Here is a 20,451-nt window from a genome sequence, read left to right as displayed (position 1 = left end):
CATCAACAAATGATCACTGATTTCACTGTATAATGAAAGTTTTAATTAGGAATAGTCAAAATAAATTAGGAAATCAGTTACATACATAAAACTAAGCACAAAATTAGATCTTGTGATGTTGTTGTTGTTGTGGTCTTCAATCCTGAGGCTGGTTTGATGCAGCTCTCCATGCTGCTCTATCCTGTGCAAGCTTCTTCATCTCCCAGTACCTACTGCAGCCTACATCTTTCTGAATCTGCTTAGTCTATTCATCTCTTGGTCTCCCTCTACGATTTTTACCCTCCACGCTGCCCTCCAGTACTAAATTGTTGACCCCTTGATGCCTCAGAACATGTCCTACCAACCGATCCCTTCTTCTAGTCAAGTTGTGCTACAAACTCCTCTTCTCCCCAATTCTATTCAATACCTCCTCATCAGTTATGTGATCTACCCATCTAATCTTCAGCATTCTTCTGTAGCACCACATTTTGAAAGCTTCTATTCTCTTCTTGTCTAAACCATTTATCGTCCATGTTTAACTTCCATACATGGCTACACTCCACACAAATACTTTCAGAAACTACTTCCTGACACTTAAATCAATACTCGATGTAAACAAATTTCTCTTCTTCAGAAACGCTTTCCTAGCCATTGCCAGTCTACATTTTATATCCTCTCTACTTCGACCATTATCAGTTATTTTGCTTCCCAAATAGCAAAACTCCTTTACTACTTTAAGTGTCTCATTTCCTTATCTAATTCCCTCAGCATCACCCGAATTAATTCGACTACATTCCATTATCCTAATTTTGTTTTGATCATGTTCATCTTATACCCTCCTTTCAAGGCAATGTCCATTCCATTCAACTGCTTTTCCAAGTCCTTTGCTGTCTCTGACAGAATTACAATGTCATCGGCGAACCTCAAAGTTTTTATTTCTTCTCCATTGATTTTAATACCTACTCAAAACTTTTATTTCGTTTCCTTCACTGCTTGCTCAATATACAGATTTAATAGCATTGGGGGGGGGGGGGGGGGGGGGGCTAAAACCCTGTCTGACAACTGATTCCCTTTCATACCCCTCAACTCTTATAACTGCCATCTGCTTTCTGTACAAATTGTAAATAACCTTATGCTCCCTGTATGTTACCCCTGCCACCTTCAGAATTTGAAAGAGAGTATTCCAGTCAACATTGTCAAAAGCTTTCTCTAAGTCTACAAATGCTAGAAACGTAGGTTTGCCTTCAGTATTGCCTCACGTGTTCCTAAAAATTTCTACGGAATCCAAACTGATCTTCCCCGAGGTCGGCTTCTACCAGTTTTTTCCATTCAGCTGTAAAGAATTTGCTTTCTTTGAGATTGGAATTATTATATTCTTCTTGAAGTCTGAAGGAATTTCGCCTGTCTCATACATCTTGCTCACCAGATGGTAGAGGTTTTGTCAGGACTGGCTCTCCCAAGGCCATCAGTAGTTCTAATGGAATGTTGTCTACTCCCGGGGCCTTGTTTCGACTTAGGTCTTTTCAGTGCTCTGTCAAACTCTTCACGCAGTATCGTATCTCCCATTTCATCTTCATCTACATCCTCTTCCATTTCCATAATATTGTTCTCAAGTACATCACCCTTGTATAGACCCTCTATATACTCCTTCCACCTTTCTACTTTCCCTTCTTTGCTTAGAACTGGGATTCCATCTAAGCTCTTGATGTTCATACAAGTGGCTCTCTTTTCTCCAAAGTTCTCTTTAATTTTTCCTGTAGGCAGTATCTATCTTACCCCTCGTGAGATAAGCCTCTACATCCTTACATTTGTCCTCTAGCCATCCCTGCTTAGCCATTTTGCACTTCCTGTCGATCTCATTTTTGAGACGTTTGTAGTCCCTTTTGCCTGCTTTCATTTGCTGTGTTTTTATATTTTCTCCTTTCATCAATTAAATTCAATATTTCTTCTGTTACCCAAGGATTTCTACTAGCCCTCGTCTCTCTACCTACTTGATACTCTGCTGCCTTCACTACTTCATCCCTCAGAGCTACCCATTCTTCTTTTACTGTATTTCTTTCCCCCATTCCTGTCAATTGTTCCCTTATGCTCTCTCTGAAACTCTGTACAACCTCTGGTTCTTTCAGTTTATCCAGGTCCCACCTCCTTAAATTCCCACCTTTTTGCAGTTTCTTCAGTTTTAATCTACAGTTCATAACCAATAGATTGTGGTCAGGAGTCCACATCTGTCCCTGGAAATCTCTTACAATTTAAAACCTGGTTCCTAAATCTCTGTCTTACCATTATATAATCTATCTGATAACTTTTAGTATCTCCAGGATTCTTCCATGTATACAACCTTCTTTTATGATTCTTGAACAAGTGTTAGCTACGGTTAAGTTATGCTCTGTGCAAAATTCTACCAGATGGCTTCCTCTTTCATTTCTCTCCCCCAATCCATATTCACCCCACTATGTTTCCTTCTCTCCCTTTTCCTACTCTCGAATTCCAGTCACCCATGACTATTAAATTTTCGTCTCCCTTCACTACCTGAATAATTTCTTTTGTCTCATCATACAGTTTATCAATTTCTTCATCATCTGCAGAGCTAGTTGGCATATAAACTTTGTACTACTTTAGTAGGCATGGGCTTCGTGTCTATCTTGGCCACAATAATGTGTTCAATATGCTGTTTGTAGTAGCTTACTCGCACTCGTATATTTTTATTCATTATCAAACCTACTCCCTGCATTACCCCCTATTTCATTTTGTATTTATAACCCTGTATTCACCTGACCAAAAGTCTTGTTCCTCCTGCCACCAAACTTCACTAATTCCCCACTATATGTAACTTTAACCTATCCATTTCCCTTTTTAAATTTTCCAACCTACATGCCCAATTGAGGGATCTGACATTCCACGCTCCGATCCGTAGAACGCCAGTTTTCTTTCTCCTGATAACGACGTCCTCCTGAGTAATCCCCACCTGGAGATCCAAATGGGGGACTATTTTACCTCCGGAATATTTTACCCAAGAGGACACCATCATCATTTAATCATACAGTAAAGCTGCATGCCCTCGGGAAAAATTATGGCTGTAGTTTCCCCTTGCTTTCAGCTGTTCGCAGTACCACAACAGCAAGGCCGTTTTGGTTAACGTTACAGGGCCAGATCAGTCAATCATCCAGACTGTTGCCCCTGCAACTACTGAAAAAGCTGTTGCCTCTCTTCAGGAACCACATGTTTGTCTGGCCTCTCAACAGATACCTCTCCGTTGTGGTTGCACCTACGGTACGGCTATCTGTGTCGTTGAGGCATGCAGGCCTCCCCACGAACAGCAAGGTCCATGGTTCATATATCTTGTGATATATTCTTTAAAACTGCAGGCCAACCCTCTCTTTTTTGAAAATGCAGATTATACTCACGTATGTTAATGGTAATTAGTCAGACATGAAAAAATGAATTTTAAGATGGCAAAACAATAGGGGAAGTAAGAGTATCCCAGCTTGCTTCGTCACATCAACCCCTTCATTGGACTGACCAGATAGATATTGCAAATAGCTAACTGGGCAATTCAATGACCACAAGTAACACTAGAAATTGGTTTAAAATCTACACACAAAAAATAGTACATAAGAAATCTTATCAAAACTACAGTACATATGTTGTTTTTTTTTTTCAAATTTATACTTATATGAACTGGTCATATGAAATCCCCCTTACAACATATTTACATACACTGTATTGCAGAACTGCACAAAATATCTATGAGTTATACTTTTAACAAAAAATTAGGTATCTTCATCATAAGTGATGTCCTTTTTTTTTTTTTTTTTTTTTTTTTTTTTTTTTTTTTTTTTTTTGTTTTTTTTTTTTTTTTTTTTTTTTTTTTAGCAAAGATTACATTTAAAGGTACATATCATTTGATACAGGCCCTGTCTTACTTCAAATAATAAATCCTCATGGGTTACAATAGATAGAAAATTTCACTTGCTCAATGTTTAGTATTTTTCAGAAGAATTTTTGCACTTTTAATGAGCTTTTACACATTTTCTCACCAAGTTGTCCACACCTTCAACAGTCCAAGTGGCAGTTAGTAAGGAAATGCATTACTATCAGTTCCCTTGGAGGTGGTTCTCCTATGAGACAAAATACTGTACTTAAGTACACTCTCTTTTACATCTAACTAAGTCTAAGAAAAAATGTTTCTCACCAAAAAAAACAATATTATGTACTACATAGTTCTAACATTACAATAATTAGTATTAAAATTGACTATAGTATTAAAGGTGGTGACTATAAAAAATTAAAATCAAGTACACATTACGCTACAAAACATTACTCTAAGTCATAACTGTCTGAAACTGCTTAAACTTGAAAGATTTGGGTCTCTCTTCCATTTTAAAAATAGCAAAACTCAAGATGTGCAGTAGCATAGATTTACTAATCATTATGTTATTAAAAAAAGAATAGAGTCACCACCACATAACTTAATTACTATTTAAATCAAAATTAAGGGGATGGACGTTATACCAAATCATTGCCCCACTTCTCTACTCAACTCTTCTGCACTACTTTCATTCAAAAAGAAAATTAAACCCTCACAAAACCACAAAAGATTACCCAGTAGTTGACCTGTCAGAATATTCACAGTGCCACAGTTATCAGTTAATCAGCAAACTTATTGTTCTTCGTTCCAGTATTTCCACTTTAAGCTCGTAATTCCTCAGAACACAAACAGAAGTTTTCAGATACTGTATAGATCCAATGATGCAGCATTATATTACTGGTACCTTCACTAAAAATATTGCTCTTTCTATTAAGCTCTGGTTCCCTGCTGCAATGTCATATATTACTGGTACCTCACTAAAATATTGCTCTTTCTATTAAGCTCTGGTTCCCTGCTGCAATGTCATGAATTTCACAATGTCCACAATACCCATGGTTGCCTAGTTCAAAATTTATGTCCTCAGTATAGTCACATAACATTTGTTTGTACACAGTTATCTTTTGCATTAATCATGTCTGTCAGCTCCATTATTTTACTTACATTTCTTACCTTGTTAACCAGTGAAGTGCATTCTCAAAAAATATCCCTACTGCAGAGACAGGCATCCTAACCATTAAGACCCTAACATTATTCATTATTTTATTATTTCATTATTGCTTCATATCTAATAAATGAACTCCTACTCTCCTTATCCAATGCAAAATTGACTCTACTGAGAAATACTCCACAGTAACAGATCCTTATGCTAAGGTGAACTTAACTCTCATTACCGATCAGGCAAAAATTATCACTTAGAAAAACTATTACTTCACTATACTCCATCAAATTGCTTGAGATTCTGGTCTGAAGGTTGATATACATACAAATCTAGCTTACTGTTTCCACACACATTACTCCAAGCAACTATGTTTTAAGTTGGAATTCCTTACTGATAGAAAAGGCTGTACCAGAGCACAGATAGATGGTTATCTCCATATACTGATTGCACTGAACACAAAAACTTCTATTATACCACAGTTAATATTAATACCTTAGTATTCAAGATGGTTTTTACTGCATATTTCCTCTGTTGCTGCACCAAATTATACTAACTTCACACATGAGCTGATTACTTCAGATGTTAATTATGGGTTTTTGATAATCTGCACCTTCTCCTTCACGTATGCTGATACCTTCCATTTTCTGTTTACCTTACCTCTTTGTTTGAGAGGACTTCTTTGATTGTGGTACCAATTTACTTTCTTCATCCTCTTATGACTCCATTAATTATAACTAACACAACATAATCTTTATATACACACACAAATAATACTAGAGAAACCTTTCGTACAATATTTCTGTACTAAGGTATGCTGCTGCACCAAATCACATGACAGCATGACAGTCAAAGAAAGAATGTTTCTGATCCACTTATAAACTACAGACAGGATAGAGGAAGAGTTTGACTGCCTCAGGAAACACAAAAAATGAGACAGACAGCTGGGGTAAGCATTATCATCGCGTAATGAATCCAACACAGATGGTTGAACTCCCTGCTTGCTATTTGCACAAGAAATTAGTCTTACACCGATGCTGAGATTTTGAATCACCAACAAACTGCAATCCAACAGCTGTCCTGCCAATTCCACAGTTAATAGTACCTCTTGTTTCATGCTCTTTGATAGCTTACCAGTAGCACCAAGAATTTTTATTCCAGAAACGTGCATCATCACTGTATCCTCTGTGTTCTTAATAGACTCAAAAGATGCCTGTGAAATGATGCTCAGATCACTAACACTTTCCAGTAAATACTTAACATGTATACTTGTACGCTTTTTGTTATTACAGGGTGCCACACTTGCTTTTTTCTTACCACTTTGCCATCATTATCACTACTGGATTTGTCATTGCTTTCATTGTTACAACTACTGTCAGAATCAGACCCACTGTCACTTTCTCTATGCTTTAGATTTTGTACCCCTTCCATGTTTTTCTCCATTTCAGTCAATTTTGAATCTACATTTTCATTTTACCAGTTTTTCCTCTACCTTCATTTCAAAATCATTTTTAATGTGATCAATTTGTTTCTCAAGTTTAACTCTACTTTCAGCACAAAATTTCTCGGAAGCCTCCACCCTCCTACTATAGTCATCACAAAGTTTCTCTCTCTTTTCTACTCATTTACTACTTATCACTGCTAATTTCTCATCAGTGTTATGTACTACTTTCTTTATACTATTTCCCAACCTACTAATGTCCTTTTTCATACTTTTTCCAACCTACTAATGTCTTCTTTCGTACTCATATTACTCAAACAACACAAACTACTCACAATTTACCTTAACATCACTTCCAAATTTTCGTCTGCCATAAACTTTTACCCTTGCTGACTTTTGCTACTAGGTTCCTCCCTCTTAACCTTAAATATTTCATCCAATTCAGTACTGTTTTCGTCCATTTCGCCCACATCACCATACAATGTATATGACACTTTTATCATTCCATCTACAATAGGAGTTTCATCCTTATCATCCCAAATTACATTCATGTTTGATTTATAATCACTATTGTCTGCAGAATCAGTCCCACTTAAGTCTTTCTGTTCATTTAACAACGTAACCTCCACAGCTTTGTTCTCAGTCACACTATCTTGTTCGTTAAGGTCACTCATTATGTAGCACATAAAAAAACTTTTGCTATGAAATTACCTTATTCTCATTCACTCTTCTTCTGCTGCTCTGTAGGTGTCATCTCGATCTGTACAGCTGCGGCAACTTGTAATTCTCTCGGCGAGGCATCTTGTTTATCTCTGGTCAGCTGTGTCCACCTGCATGCTGATTGGCTGCTCCTGTATTTAGTGTCTGCTTTCATAGAACCCACTCGATGATTGGTTGCTGTTATACTATGGCCATGAAACCCATGGGCTGATTGGCTGTTACACCACTGCACTGTAAACTGCTGTTGAGTTCACTGTTCAAAGTTCACGAGTCCTATTTTATTGTGGCTACATACAATATTCCTCACCAGGGGCACCACATGTGATGGTTCGCCTACTTTATTTCTTTGTTTCTTGTCCTCGGTGCCAATGTACTGCGTTGCTACACTGGCTGAAAAGTGGGGTGTGGAAGTACAACACTGACTACTTTAAATGATGTAGCCGACAGATGCGTATTTGTGTATAACAGTTTTTTACTTTCACTGTTCACAACCCCCAATATTACACAATTATATGTAGCCAGTGCTCTATTGTTTAACTTTTGATAAGTCTCATTAATAGGTTTCAGGCGAACATACACGTACTGCTACAGTAGTTGACTTGAACATCTACGAGCAGCAAAAGCTTAATCACATGGTTCACAGATCTTGTAGAATAATAAAGTACATATGGAACAGAAAATGTCATTGTTTAACACATGACCTAATTGTGTTACACTTATTTTACGGTTGCGTTGTAGTTGATCTAACCAATACAGGTGCCTCGTCTGAAACTCGGCCATGGACCAAAAATTTTTGTCCCTTAGACAGCCTCACAATAATAGGTACTGAAACTGCACATTGTTTGAAATTTAATTCAAAGAAATTACAATTGAAACTTAACTCATTAAATTAACTGAATACATCAAAAAATTCATTCCATTTAACAGTTTCATCTACTACAAGGTTTGGGCTGAATTATTTGTTTAAATCATGAAATTAATGAATATAAGAATGCAAAAATACTTTTGACAAAACAGAAAAGTACTTGGGAATTAATTAAGGGCTGGCTTTGCTAACATGTTTTCGAATAGAGCTAAATAGATCCTTTAAAAATACTATTAGTTGTTCCTCCAAATGTTTATAATTAGTATAGAATTTATATTTGTTTATACATCAACAATAGAATTTAAGTTACAAAACAATCACTGATTTCACCGTATAATGAAAGTAATAACTACGAATAGTCAAAATAAATTAGGAAATCAATTACATACATAAAACTAAGCACAAAATTAGATCTTGTGCTATATTCTTTAAAACTGAGGGCCAACTGATCTCTTTCATGAAAATGCAGATTACACTCACTCTAATGCTTTAGATGACAAGAATTGATGTGAAGTTGGATTGCAAAATTCACACCTCTCTCACCTCAGCTGACTTATTTGGGAAGCACTGCCGATCTTCTCTGGATTGTCGGCTATGTCAATCTCCAAAAACTTCTTCTCTGAAGAATACTGCCGGTTAATGTAATTTATCAGTCTCTCTCTCTCTCTCTCTCTCTCTCTCTCTCTCTCTCTCTCTCTCTCTCTCTCTCCCTCCCCCCCCCCCCCCTCTCTCTCTCTCTCTCTCTCTCTCTCTACTCATGAAATAAGTGGATACTCACAGAATACTTTTAGTTTAGACTTGGTATATTTCAACTTCCACAAAGCACAAATTCACCATTTCTCACATAAATATTCGAAAGTTTGCAAGTCAACCAATTCGTCTCGCATTAGACTTCATTAAATACATTTACAATAGTGTTGGTTTAACAACCACATAATTTATGAACACTTCTTGCTTCTAGCAAATCCAACTCATGAATTACTTAAAAGTCTGATCTCATTTCTTCATTTGTCCTTAACAATCATTACAGTCACTAAACCTGTAAAGAATAACACAGGCTCTTCTCTACACTGAAACTCTATGGATTGTACAGCAGGTACTTGTCGGCCACCGTTCGGCTGCCACATCCACATTTTGCTCGTGACTGTTTTTAGACCTGCACACACAAACATGCAATGCGCAGTAGATCGGATTCATCTCTCTCACACTTCTATTTAAAATATCATGAGCTCAAGATGGAGGAAGGCCAAGTTGATCTAGAATTTATGCGGAAATTCTTGAAGCACTACATCATGTATGTTAATGGTAATTAATTAAAAGTGAACAAATGAATTTAAGGAGGCAGGTGGAAAAACAAGAGGGAAGTAAAAATATCCCAGCTTGCCTTCAACTCACAGTCATGCTGCAGTACTGGCACAGTTCAGTCACCTGCAAAAATGTAGCCAGGCGTGCACGTGTGTGTGTGTGTGTGTGTGTGTGTGTGTGTGAGAGAGAGAGAGAGAGAGAGAGAACTTGTAGCTATTGGAATGATAGATTCCTCCTCAGAGAGTGTAAAGAGGGAGAGTGGGCATGCTAGAAAGTGGGTGGTGTTCATGGGTCACTCAGACCCCCATCTAAGAGGAGTACACCAGTTTCAAGAAGGAAGAGGGAGTAGTGGATGTGAAGGGTTCATAATCAGTAGGAGGTCAAAGACAGTAAATCAGTAAGCACCGAGCCAGATTCATTTCAGAGATCACTGAAGGGACAAAGTGAGAAGCGGAGATGCACTAGAAGAGTACAAGAAAATGAAAAGCAAGCAGTCTAATAAATTAAAGCTTTCCTTTCTATCTCTCTCCTACTTCTCTCCTTCCCCTCACCTTTCTTTCTGCTCTTTAATTTCAATGTCCTTCTATTTTTCCTGCCCTTAAACTGTTCTCTGGTATTCCTTCTGAGAAACTTCTCAAATCAACCATCAACCTTGTGGTAGTATGCATCACTGTAACACTTTTTACTAGGAATCATCCTGCTGGCTTACTCCAACCTGAGAAACAAATGACTCAGTTTTGGTGATTAAGATTAAAGTTCACACCAGCCAACCATCAGTCCAACTATTGTCAGAAACTGGAAACTGCATCATGACAATGCACCCAACCTGCTCCAAGATCACCAACTACTTGACGATAAACAACGGCAACATGACAATTCCCCAACCCTTTACAGGCCAGACTTGGCACCAGCAGACTACTTCCTAATCCCAAAAGTGAAATCCTTTCTCAAAGAATGCCAAATGTGTCATCAAAGAAGCTTGCACACATACCTCTAAGGACCCTCCAGAATCTGCTTACCAGGGAGCCTTGAGTCATGGAAAAGTTGCTGAAAGAAGTGTGTCAATGCTCAAGGGCTATACTTTGAAGCATAGTAGGAATATCTTGAATAAGTCTATTATTCTGAGACTTTTCCTGATAATTTTTATACAAACCCTTTACAACACAGAAAGCAATATTAAAGCTGATATGCTGTTCTGCCCTGCCTTATCAATTTTGTTCTTAGTGCTCATGCTTTCAGTCACTAAACTTCCCTAGGTTCCTTCCCAATAACACTAACCACTCAACAGAAGAAAGGGCAGCCATCTACAACCTAAAGACTGACCTTCCCTGCAGACAAAGACTTCATCACTGACATGATAAACTGCAGTGACAACCTGACAGAAAGCATCTGCCAACTGTTTGTCTCCTCCACTTACAAGCTGTGTCACAGTGCTCTCATCCCAGAAGTCCAAAGTAACCTTCAATTCCCACTGAAATCCTTAAGCCCATCTAGGAAGCTGTCTCCCAAACCCATCTCCTTCCTCACCCCACTGACTTATAAATGCTTCCCAAAACCCTCCCAGGGAAAGAATCTCCACTCTTGTCGAACAACACCTGCAGCCAACTGCCTAGTCTCTAATATTTAAGATACAAACCACTTCCTTTATTAACCCTTCCCCATCCCCATACCATTACCACTATCCCCATACTGTTACCTGTCACTGTAGATGCCACCTCCCTATACACCAACATCCCCTGTGCTTATTACTGGAAAGCAAATTAATATTGGTAGCCCAGGTTTTTACTGATTTGCAGCACCAACAATGTATAAACACCACAGAACATCTCTGGCTTTGACTCGGGTACGCTGCACCAGCCGCCTAGGCTACTCTGCCACAGTGGACAGGGGCTTTCAGCTGACAACAACAAATGTTCACATGACCAGCAACCACGCTCCACACATTGACATTCCTGCATGAGGTTGGCTCAGCTGATCCCACATACAGTTTGGTGATACAGTGCTCAACTGCTGGGTGCTGTGTGATCACTCAAAAGCAAAGCATGATCCGCAGTAGGCACATTGGATCACCTCACCTTGCTACATATGGATGAAATGTCTTAAACACCTTTGACCACATACAAAGATAATATTTTCTCATTGACGTGGATTCGGATATGAGTACCTCACACCTTAAACTTTTTCCAGTGAAGAGCGTCATACCTGCCATACATTTCTGGACAGTGAATGACTCCTCTATTACTATCTGCAGATCTTGCTGTATCAAATAAGTGCCCAAGAAATAAGGTACAGTTAGGGTTAGGCTATGTGGAGACTATAGGGCCCTTGAATGCCAACACAATCATTGTTAGCTATCTGATCCCAAACATTCAAGGCTTCACCCACTGCCTCGCAGGTGCCTCAGTTCCCAGCATCTTAAAATTGCAAAAAGGCATACCTGCAGATATTTATGAATGAGGAGGAAATTGAAAAGACAGACATCATAATGCCACGTTGTTTCAGTCAAGTGGTCTGCCTGTGATTGTGAATTATTGGCAGCATATGAGGCAGTCAGATAGTTTAAAACTGACATGGAGGGCACACTATTCATCATTTACACAGACTACTGATCTTTCGCTGATTTGATATGCAACCCTCAACAGTTACATCATGTAGACTATATATCACAATTCACTACTGATCGCAGACAGCTCCATGGAGCAGACAATGTCATCACAGACCATTTGTCAAGAATAAATGCCATCATCAAACATGTTGACTACAACAAATTAGCAGAGGCACAGTTGCAAGACTGACGAATTAGGGCCTCCTTCACAATTCTAAAACCAATTTACATGCAGAACATTGTCGCATTACTGGGTCCACCAAGCAAGTATTGTGTGGTGTGATGTTTTGCTAAGTCAAATTTGACCTCTTGTGCCCACATCAATGAGGAAGATCATATTTGACCAATCCACTATCTGTCACACGCCAGCATACACCTGTCAACAGGACACATCACAGACTAATGTGTATGGCCTAATGTCAACAAGGATTGCTGAGTATGAACACTTATATGCATGGCTTACCAGTGCAGAGAAGTGGATCGCCACATACAGCCACCACTCAGTCGTTTTGAGATTCCAAAAGGTCAGTTTCAACATGTTCATTTCGACCTGATAGGGCACCTTCCTAAGTCCAAAGGCTAGTGTTACATATGCTCACTGTCATTGACCACATGACCAACCAGGTGGAAGCCATTCTGCTCAAGACATTACTACAGAAACAAAAACATGAAAATCTGTCGACACATGGATATCATGTTTTGGCTCCTGATCTCTATAACCACTGATCAAGTTTGACAGTTTGAATCAGTCCTATTTAACAAACTATGGAACCTCTGAAGTGTATGAGGTAACTGCACAATGACCTACCATACGCAAAGCATGATGGCAATGGACACTTAAAGCTGCCCTTATGAGTCAAGGTGGTCGCACAATGGAAGAATTATCTTGGGTGCTATTAGATGTATGCATCACTCATGAAGATGATCTCTGTGCCTCCCTTACAGAAGTCCTGTACAGTAAGTTGCTCACTCTGCCTGTAGACTTTTTGCTCTAAGTACCACCAACAGAGACCTCAGACCCCCCACTCTTGTCACATGAGTCAAGCAACACAACCTATGAATCAGGACACCACTTCCACAGATGCACAGTTCTCCGAAAATATTCATCCATAAGGAACTAGCAGACTGCAACTATGTCATGCTCCGGGATGACACCATCTGCTTTGCTCTGCAGTTACCTTACACTGGCCCTCGTAGAATCATCAGATGAGGCACTGACACTTTCAACATATGGTATTGCTTCATGGTAAGCCTACCACTATGGTAGTCAACCACTAAAAACTAGTTTGGATCTTACAAGAAGTCACCCTTACCGATTATGTACAGAATGCTCCAATTGACATGGTTCCTCCAGTCCCTTCTCAGCCCTACAACACATCACCCACCTTGAACACTGACAACACCTTTGTGTTCCAGGTAGATGTGCAGAACTTTCTGTTGGACAACATTCACGTCACACTAGCCAATGATTTCCTCGCAGTTGAGGGGTAACATGAGGAATGTAAATGTGAAAACGGATTTATCACTTGAGATTTCTCCCATAGTTACAAAATTCTGAACAATGTGGACACAGCTGCAGTCACATCACTGCTCTCGCCTGATGGATTCCCCTCCATCATGGTCTGCAGGAGATCATGACGACCTGCAACCGATCCTGCAGATCCCGGTGCTACCTATCCCATTGGTTTGCTATGCACACACTCTAGCCCCATAATGTCAACAGTCACTGTCACTCACTCTCATTATGGCCGACTTCCACCTCATCTCAACATATACCATCTAAATTGTGCTGAGTGGAGTGGACATCATCATACCCTTCACCCATGTTCAACAAGAAATGTCCCAACTGCACCCTACAATGGCACAGGTGGTCATGCACACAGGACTGAAGATGATTACAACAGCGGCACTCCCTGGCTATCTCTTCCTCTAATGCTCCGCAGGCCCAGTGGGAGGGGAGGGGGGGGGGGGGGGGCATGAGGTTGTGAGAGGAAGCAGCGGCTCTGTGGGGACTCTGCCAATAACGGTAGCTGCCATAGAGAGGAAACTCTATGACTAGCAACAGTGACCTGGTGTGGTGTAGCTGAAGAACTATGATTCATACACTTTTCCTTTCTGAGTATTCTCCGGGTTTTAAAAGCCTACAGCAATGCATATGGTGTCCAATTAAGTTGCTTGTGTTGTTCCGTAAAAAGTTTGCTGTTATTAACCCAAAACATACACATGTACTAAAACTGGGTTTTCTTATCATGATTGCACATTAAAAAGTATTACATAAAGTTTAAAACATGAACACCAAATCATCTACAATCACTTATTTAATTGGTGTAATATTATATTGTATGAGGAGTATATTAGAAATAGCTTTATTTCAGTTGACAGTAGCTTTTGATGTTACATGTCTCAATGCTATTTAAAACTCTGTGGCCAAATATCAGCATTCATGAGATATAAATCTGCAAGAAACTAAATGACAGAAAAATATTCAACATTGAGCTCGGTTTAATGAAAAGATTGCTCTTTATCTTTCTAGTGAAAAAGAGCTATTATTTTATTGAAGAATTCATGGATGAGATTTTTGCAGGTTGAACATGTGAAAACTATAGTGAGTATAACAGTAATGTATATAAAACAATGTCAAAGTTCTTTGTTGCTCTTATAGGTAATGGTTCATTGCAATTCTTGACATGTCTTCTGTACTGCAAAATAAATGATTCAAAACTAGCAACTGCATAACTTTCATCACAAATAACTGCCCCCACATCCACATCCCCCCCCCCCCCCCCCCCCCCACACACACACCAATATTCAGTGCCAGCTTCTTATCTGATGGTGCAGCTGATACATGACATGACAGCTATTCCTGTAGACTATATCTTGTCACTAAAGGTATCTTTGTAAATTTCTAAACATTTGTAATAACCTCTTATGAAAATCCAATAAATATTTCCACAAAACTAGTACTCTCAGATAAAAATTGCATTTGATGTGATTAAATGTCACTGTATGAGCAGTAGGAGTGTCACTCAAAGCACATATTGGGTATTATATTAAGTTGAAACACCTTCACTGAATTGCAAAAGATTGATTTTGGATTTGTGTTATTATTCATGATACATTTTTAATTTTACTCTGATTGAGAGGCTGCCTCGGAAGGAGGCACCTTTACTGAATTGCAAATTACTGGTTTTGGAAGGAAAAATAACTGTAATTTTTGCACAACCAGGCTTTGGAGATGGTTACAAATATTCGTGAGGCATTTAAGCTGCAAGTGCGTGAAGTAGACTGGATGGATAAACAGACACGGAAGGTAGCAAGTGAGAAAGCAGATGCCATGACAGAGCTTATTGGTTACCCAGACTGGTTTTCAAACAAGACAGCACTGGAACATTTCTACACAGAAGTTAGTAAGAATATTTAGTAACAAGCGCTTGAATTTACAAAATTAAATGATATTAATAAAATTCCTTTAAACTTCAAAACAGAAAATAAATCCAATAATAAAGTATAAAGCACCTATTGAAAAGATCACTCTGTTTAGTAATTTTTTTGTGAAGTTAAATTTGCTTTTAATATTTATTGTGAATGTTACTATGAAAGAAATTTAAAATAAGATTAAGTCTTAATTACTGTTTGCTAGAAAGGGAAACAAATGGAGCAAGGCTGTGAGATACCCAAAGGAAAAAAATATTGCTAACATCTGAAATTTTTGGGATTCTGAAGATTTTTCTCAGGAGGATGAGGTAGGTAAAAAATATGTACAGATGAAGAATCTGAGGGAAAGTCACTCAGAGTTCTATATGAACAGAGACTGAAGAACAAGAAACCATTTTAAACTGTAGAATTTGATCTTAGTTTTTTAAATGTGCAAATTTGTCAGCCTTGTTCCAGTTGTTACTAAGATGTTCCTTGTCAGTAACACACAGTGTGGAATAATTGTAAACAGAATGAAACACTGTAAAATCTAGGATGGTTATAACAACACTATGTAAAGGATAGATCACTAATTACCACACAAAGGAGGTCTTAAGCCACAGAAAGGCACAATGAAAAAGAGTATCAGATATATTCAGCTATCGGACTAAGTCCTTCATCAGACATAGAAAAAACACATACAGTCGAGCCTTAGTGCCCAGAGATAACAGTGACCATGAGTTGTGCTTGTGTGAATATTTGTGTTTTTTTGTGTGTCTGATGAAGGACTTTGTCTTATAGCTGAATATATCTTGCATTCTTTTTCATTGTGTCTGTGACTCGACACCAACTCTACATGCTGAATAGCAACCTATCCTTCTGGTATTATTGTGAACAGAATGGTTGTTACAATCAGACCATACTCAAGTAAAAACAGCCATACTTCTACTTACCATGTAACGGAAGTGAGACAAACTGATGAAAAATGACACAAATGCTAGGTTTTGATCCTCAAGGCATAAATAAATAAATTTCTGTTAAATGTCCTTTCAATGACAATATCATCAGAGATGGAGCACTAGCTCAGATATGTAGAAATGTGGTAAAGGAAGTTGCTCTTCTCCATTTAAAATGAACCATCTCAGCATTTGCCTTAAGTGATTTAAGGAAATCACATAAAATCTAAATGTGGATGGCTGGATGAAGGTTTGAATCCTAGACCACCTGAGTGCTAGTCCATGTGTTATCATTGTGCTACCTCACTTGGAAATTGAGGAATTAACCCAAGTCTAGGTGAGTAAATAACAGGACAATGTGAAAGAGATATTAAGAAAAAATACCAGGAACAGCTGAGATGTGAAAGCCTGAGAGATAGAATAAGGTCAACGAGCTAGAGATAAGATAAACATAGACTAAAAGTACTGAGTTGGTGCATAAATCTGTAGTGTTTTTCCATAAGTTTAATAAGCTCAACAGATACACATAACTGACAAAATGGTTCAAATGGCTCTGAGCACTATGGGACTTAACTTCTGAGGTCATGAGTTCCCGAGAACTTAGAACTACTTAAACCTAACCAACCTAAGGACATCATACACATCCATGCTTGAGGCAGGATTCGAACCTGCGACTGTAGCGGTCGCGCGGTTCCAGACTGTAGCGCCTTGAACCGCTCGGCCACTCCGGCCGGCCATAACAGTCACTTTAGTCATTAATAATATAGCGTCCTTCACCATTTGCAGCAGTTTGCCTATGTGCCAGTGTGCTCAGCAACAGGGTGGTCCACTTGTTTCTTGACCACAGTTTGTTGGTGGTCATTCATGCAGACAGACAGTCTGTTGGTTGTCATGCCCACTTAGAATACAGCAAAGTGGTTGCGCTGAGCTTGTGTATCGCATGACTGGTTTCACAAGTAGCCCTGCCTTTGATGGGATAGGTGATGTTTGACTGGACTGGAGTAGGTGGTGGTGGGATGATATAAGGGACAGGTCTTGGGTCCAGGTCTATGAGCCATGAGGTACGGGGTTGGGAGAAGGGGTTGTGGAGGGATGGACGAGTATATTGTGTAGGTTTGGTGGACAGCAGAATACCACTTTGGGAGGGGTGGGAAGGATAGTGGGCAAGGCATTTCTCATTTCAGGGCACGACAAGAGGTAGTCAAAACCCTGGCGAGAAAGTAATTCAGTTGCTCCAGTCCTGGATGGTACTTGTTTATATATGGGGGGTAGCAACTTTTCTTTTAATAATGTTATTACATTCCATCCTGGATTTTCCATTGTTTGAACAAAAAATATACAATGACAACAACAGAAAATGATGTGTATAAAAAAGAAAACCTAATACAAATGTTAAAGAGTTGGAATGTGAATTTAGGAAGAAAGGACCAGGTCAGGAACTAATAGCAACTGTATAATTTTATGGGAGATGGGTAGTGTTAACTATGCTCATGTTTTAGAAAACTTTCTGTCCTGCAAACATTTGAGGCACTGCTTTTGGAGTCCTAGCCACACAGTTGGTTGCAACATGTTTGCTATGACAAAATATTGAATATTATTAGAACCATGGACCTCACTGAGGTGGAGTGGGTTGCACACCTGTATGGTACAGATAGCCATACTGTGAGTACAACCACCTTGTAGGGGTATCTGTGATGTGTGGCCTAATGATGAAGGAATCCCATTGGGTAAAATATTCTGGAGGTAAAATAGTCCCCAGTTTGAATCTTCAAGTGAAGACTAGCCAGGAGGATGTTGTCATCAGGAGAAACAGAACTAGCATTTTATGGGTCAGAGCTTGTAATGTTAGATTCCTCAGTTGGAGAGGTTGATTAGAGAATTTAAAATCAAAGGTCAATAGACTGAAGTTAGATTTATTGGGAATTAGTGAAGTGTTGTGACAGGATGCACAAGACTTCTAGACTAATAATAGTTTTTGTGCTTTGCTACTTGGTCAGCAAAATAATTGACAGTGGCTGAAGTAGAGAGAATGTAAAATGTGAAGATAGATTTGTTAACATCAAATAGAGACTTAAGTGTTAAGAAATCTTTTCTGAAGGTATTTGTATGGAGTGCAGTGTTGCATGGCAGTGAAATGTGGATGTTAAGCAGTTCACACAAGAAGAGGGTTGAGGTTTCTGAACTGTGGTGCCACAGCAGAATACTGAAAATTAGATGGACAGATTGAAAACTAATGAGGAGGTGATGAATAGGAAATTTATGGCACAGCTTGACTAGAAGAAGAGATAGACTGATATGATACATTCAGAGACATCAAGGGATTGCCAGTTTGGTAATGAGAGGAAGCATTTGGGAGATAAGAATTGCAGAGGGAGGTCAAATCTTGACTACAGTAAGTAGATTCAAATGGATGTAGGTTGCTGTAGCCATGCGAAGATGAAGAGGCTTGCTCATGATGATACAAGCATGGAGAGCTGTAGCAAACGAGTCTTTGGACTGAAGACAACACTAAAACAATCTCTCAGCTCATGTCAATTCATGCTTACTGACAATTTGCTGCCTGTCATATCAGCATAGAATACTTGATATTAGTTATACATACATTGTGTGATATAGGATATGAGCTGTATTGCTGGTCACTCTTGGATTTATGTTATTTTGTTTGTTTGTTCACATGCACTACAATGTGCCACGTAACATTAGATATTTGACTTAGGTTACTGTTTGCAAAAAAGTTGATATTAGTTACACATATATTGTGTGATACAGGACATGAGCTGCATTGCAGGTCACTCTTGGATTTATGTCATTTTGCTTGTTTGTTCAAATGCTCTACAATGTGCCCCGTAACATTAGATATTTGACTTAGGTTACTGTTTGCAAAAAAGTTAGACCTGGCTTTTGTTTATATTTTTATTATTTTAATAATGACTTTTTTGTTTATATTTTTATTATTTAAATAATGACTTATTAAGTTGTTTCACGGTGCTCTCTTTTGATAACTGAAAATCCTTTAAGCCATTGGAGAGTTTTTCCAGAATATGAGATAATTTTTAGATATACCTGGAAACATGCATAGTAGGCACTAATTAATGGTTGTTCTTTTATGCAGTTTTTTTGGATCCTCAAAATATGTTCTCTAGTCAGTTTCTTTTTGACATAACAAAGTGTTTGCTTTATTTTAAATAATTTTTTATGCATCTTGGAGCCTTTTTGTTTCTGCATCTACACTCGATTAATTATTATCAGTGATGTCAGTATAATGTAAGATTTTACTTCCACAGTTAGTGAGTTTTCAAAAATTATTTTGTACCATTTATGGAGACGACTTACAATGGAATGTTGAAGATCTCACTTTTTCCTGACATATTTATATCAGTATTTTACAGATCACTGTGAAGTGTTGGTAGAGGGTAAATTCAGATTTCTTCCATTCTATTACTGCTTTACACCTTCATGTGAGCTCTTATTTGTGTAATTTTCTGTGTGCAATCTCTTTGGAGTGTCGTTCACATGTAGCTGAAGAATATTCATAGTTCTGCCAGGACACACCATTTTTGCAGTTTTCTAAATAGGTTGTCGCAGGGTATATGATATTTTGAAAGTTTCTGCCTTGACAAAATCACAATTTCTTGTTTTTCTTCACCCATGCAAGATTTGATGATGTTTCAAGATCATCAAGACATGTTCATTTATTTTACCATAATGGTCATTTTTGTTGTTGATGAAGTTATATGTCTTCTGCACACTGGTGAGAATGGGGCTGAGTTAACTTATAAAGTTTGGAGCTACCCATCAACAAAATTAAACTAAAGTCAAGAATAAGAGGAAGGTGGAATGGGATTCAAACAAGGATCATTCTAATTTTATACCTGAAAGTGAATTTTTATGTTATTTTGTATGAACTCTAAATATTAAAATCAAGTAATACAGGTGTATTTAAATGGATGAGGTGTTTGGTTTCAGGTAGAAATTGGGCCACACCACCTTCTGAATGTTGTTAGGTGTAAGACCATCATGGTGCGGCGTATTATGTCAAAATTGAGGAAACCAACAGATCGGACAGAGTATGTAAACTTAAACTGCATATTAATTTGTTGGATTTACATGCATGAAGATATTACCTGGATATCATGTCTATT

At 38.4% G+C, this 20,451-nt stretch overlaps 1 protein-coding gene across 1 annotated transcript in view; it reads left to right on the top strand.

Annotated features, from left to right (window-relative positions):
- The window catches only part of LOC124789361 (neprilysin-4-like), a 145,733-nt gene that overhangs the window by 91,893 nt on the left and 33,389 nt on the right, over positions 1-20,451 (top strand). Inside the window, exons 12-13 of the mRNA XM_047256687.1 lie at positions 15,166-15,342; positions 20,276-20,376. Of these exons, the coding sequence (XP_047112643.1) occupies positions 15,166-15,342; positions 20,276-20,376 (278 nt within the window). The remainder of the gene's footprint in view (positions 1-15,165; positions 15,343-20,275; positions 20,377-20,451) is intronic.

Source organism: Schistocerca piceifrons, chromosome 3 (genome assembly GCF_021461385.2).
Source record: "Schistocerca piceifrons isolate TAMUIC-IGC-003096 chromosome 3, iqSchPice1.1, whole genome shotgun sequence".
NCBI classification, from domain to species: Eukaryota; Metazoa; Arthropoda; class Insecta; order Orthoptera; family Acrididae; genus Schistocerca; species Schistocerca piceifrons.
This window is presented reverse-complemented; position numbering and strand designations above follow the sequence as displayed.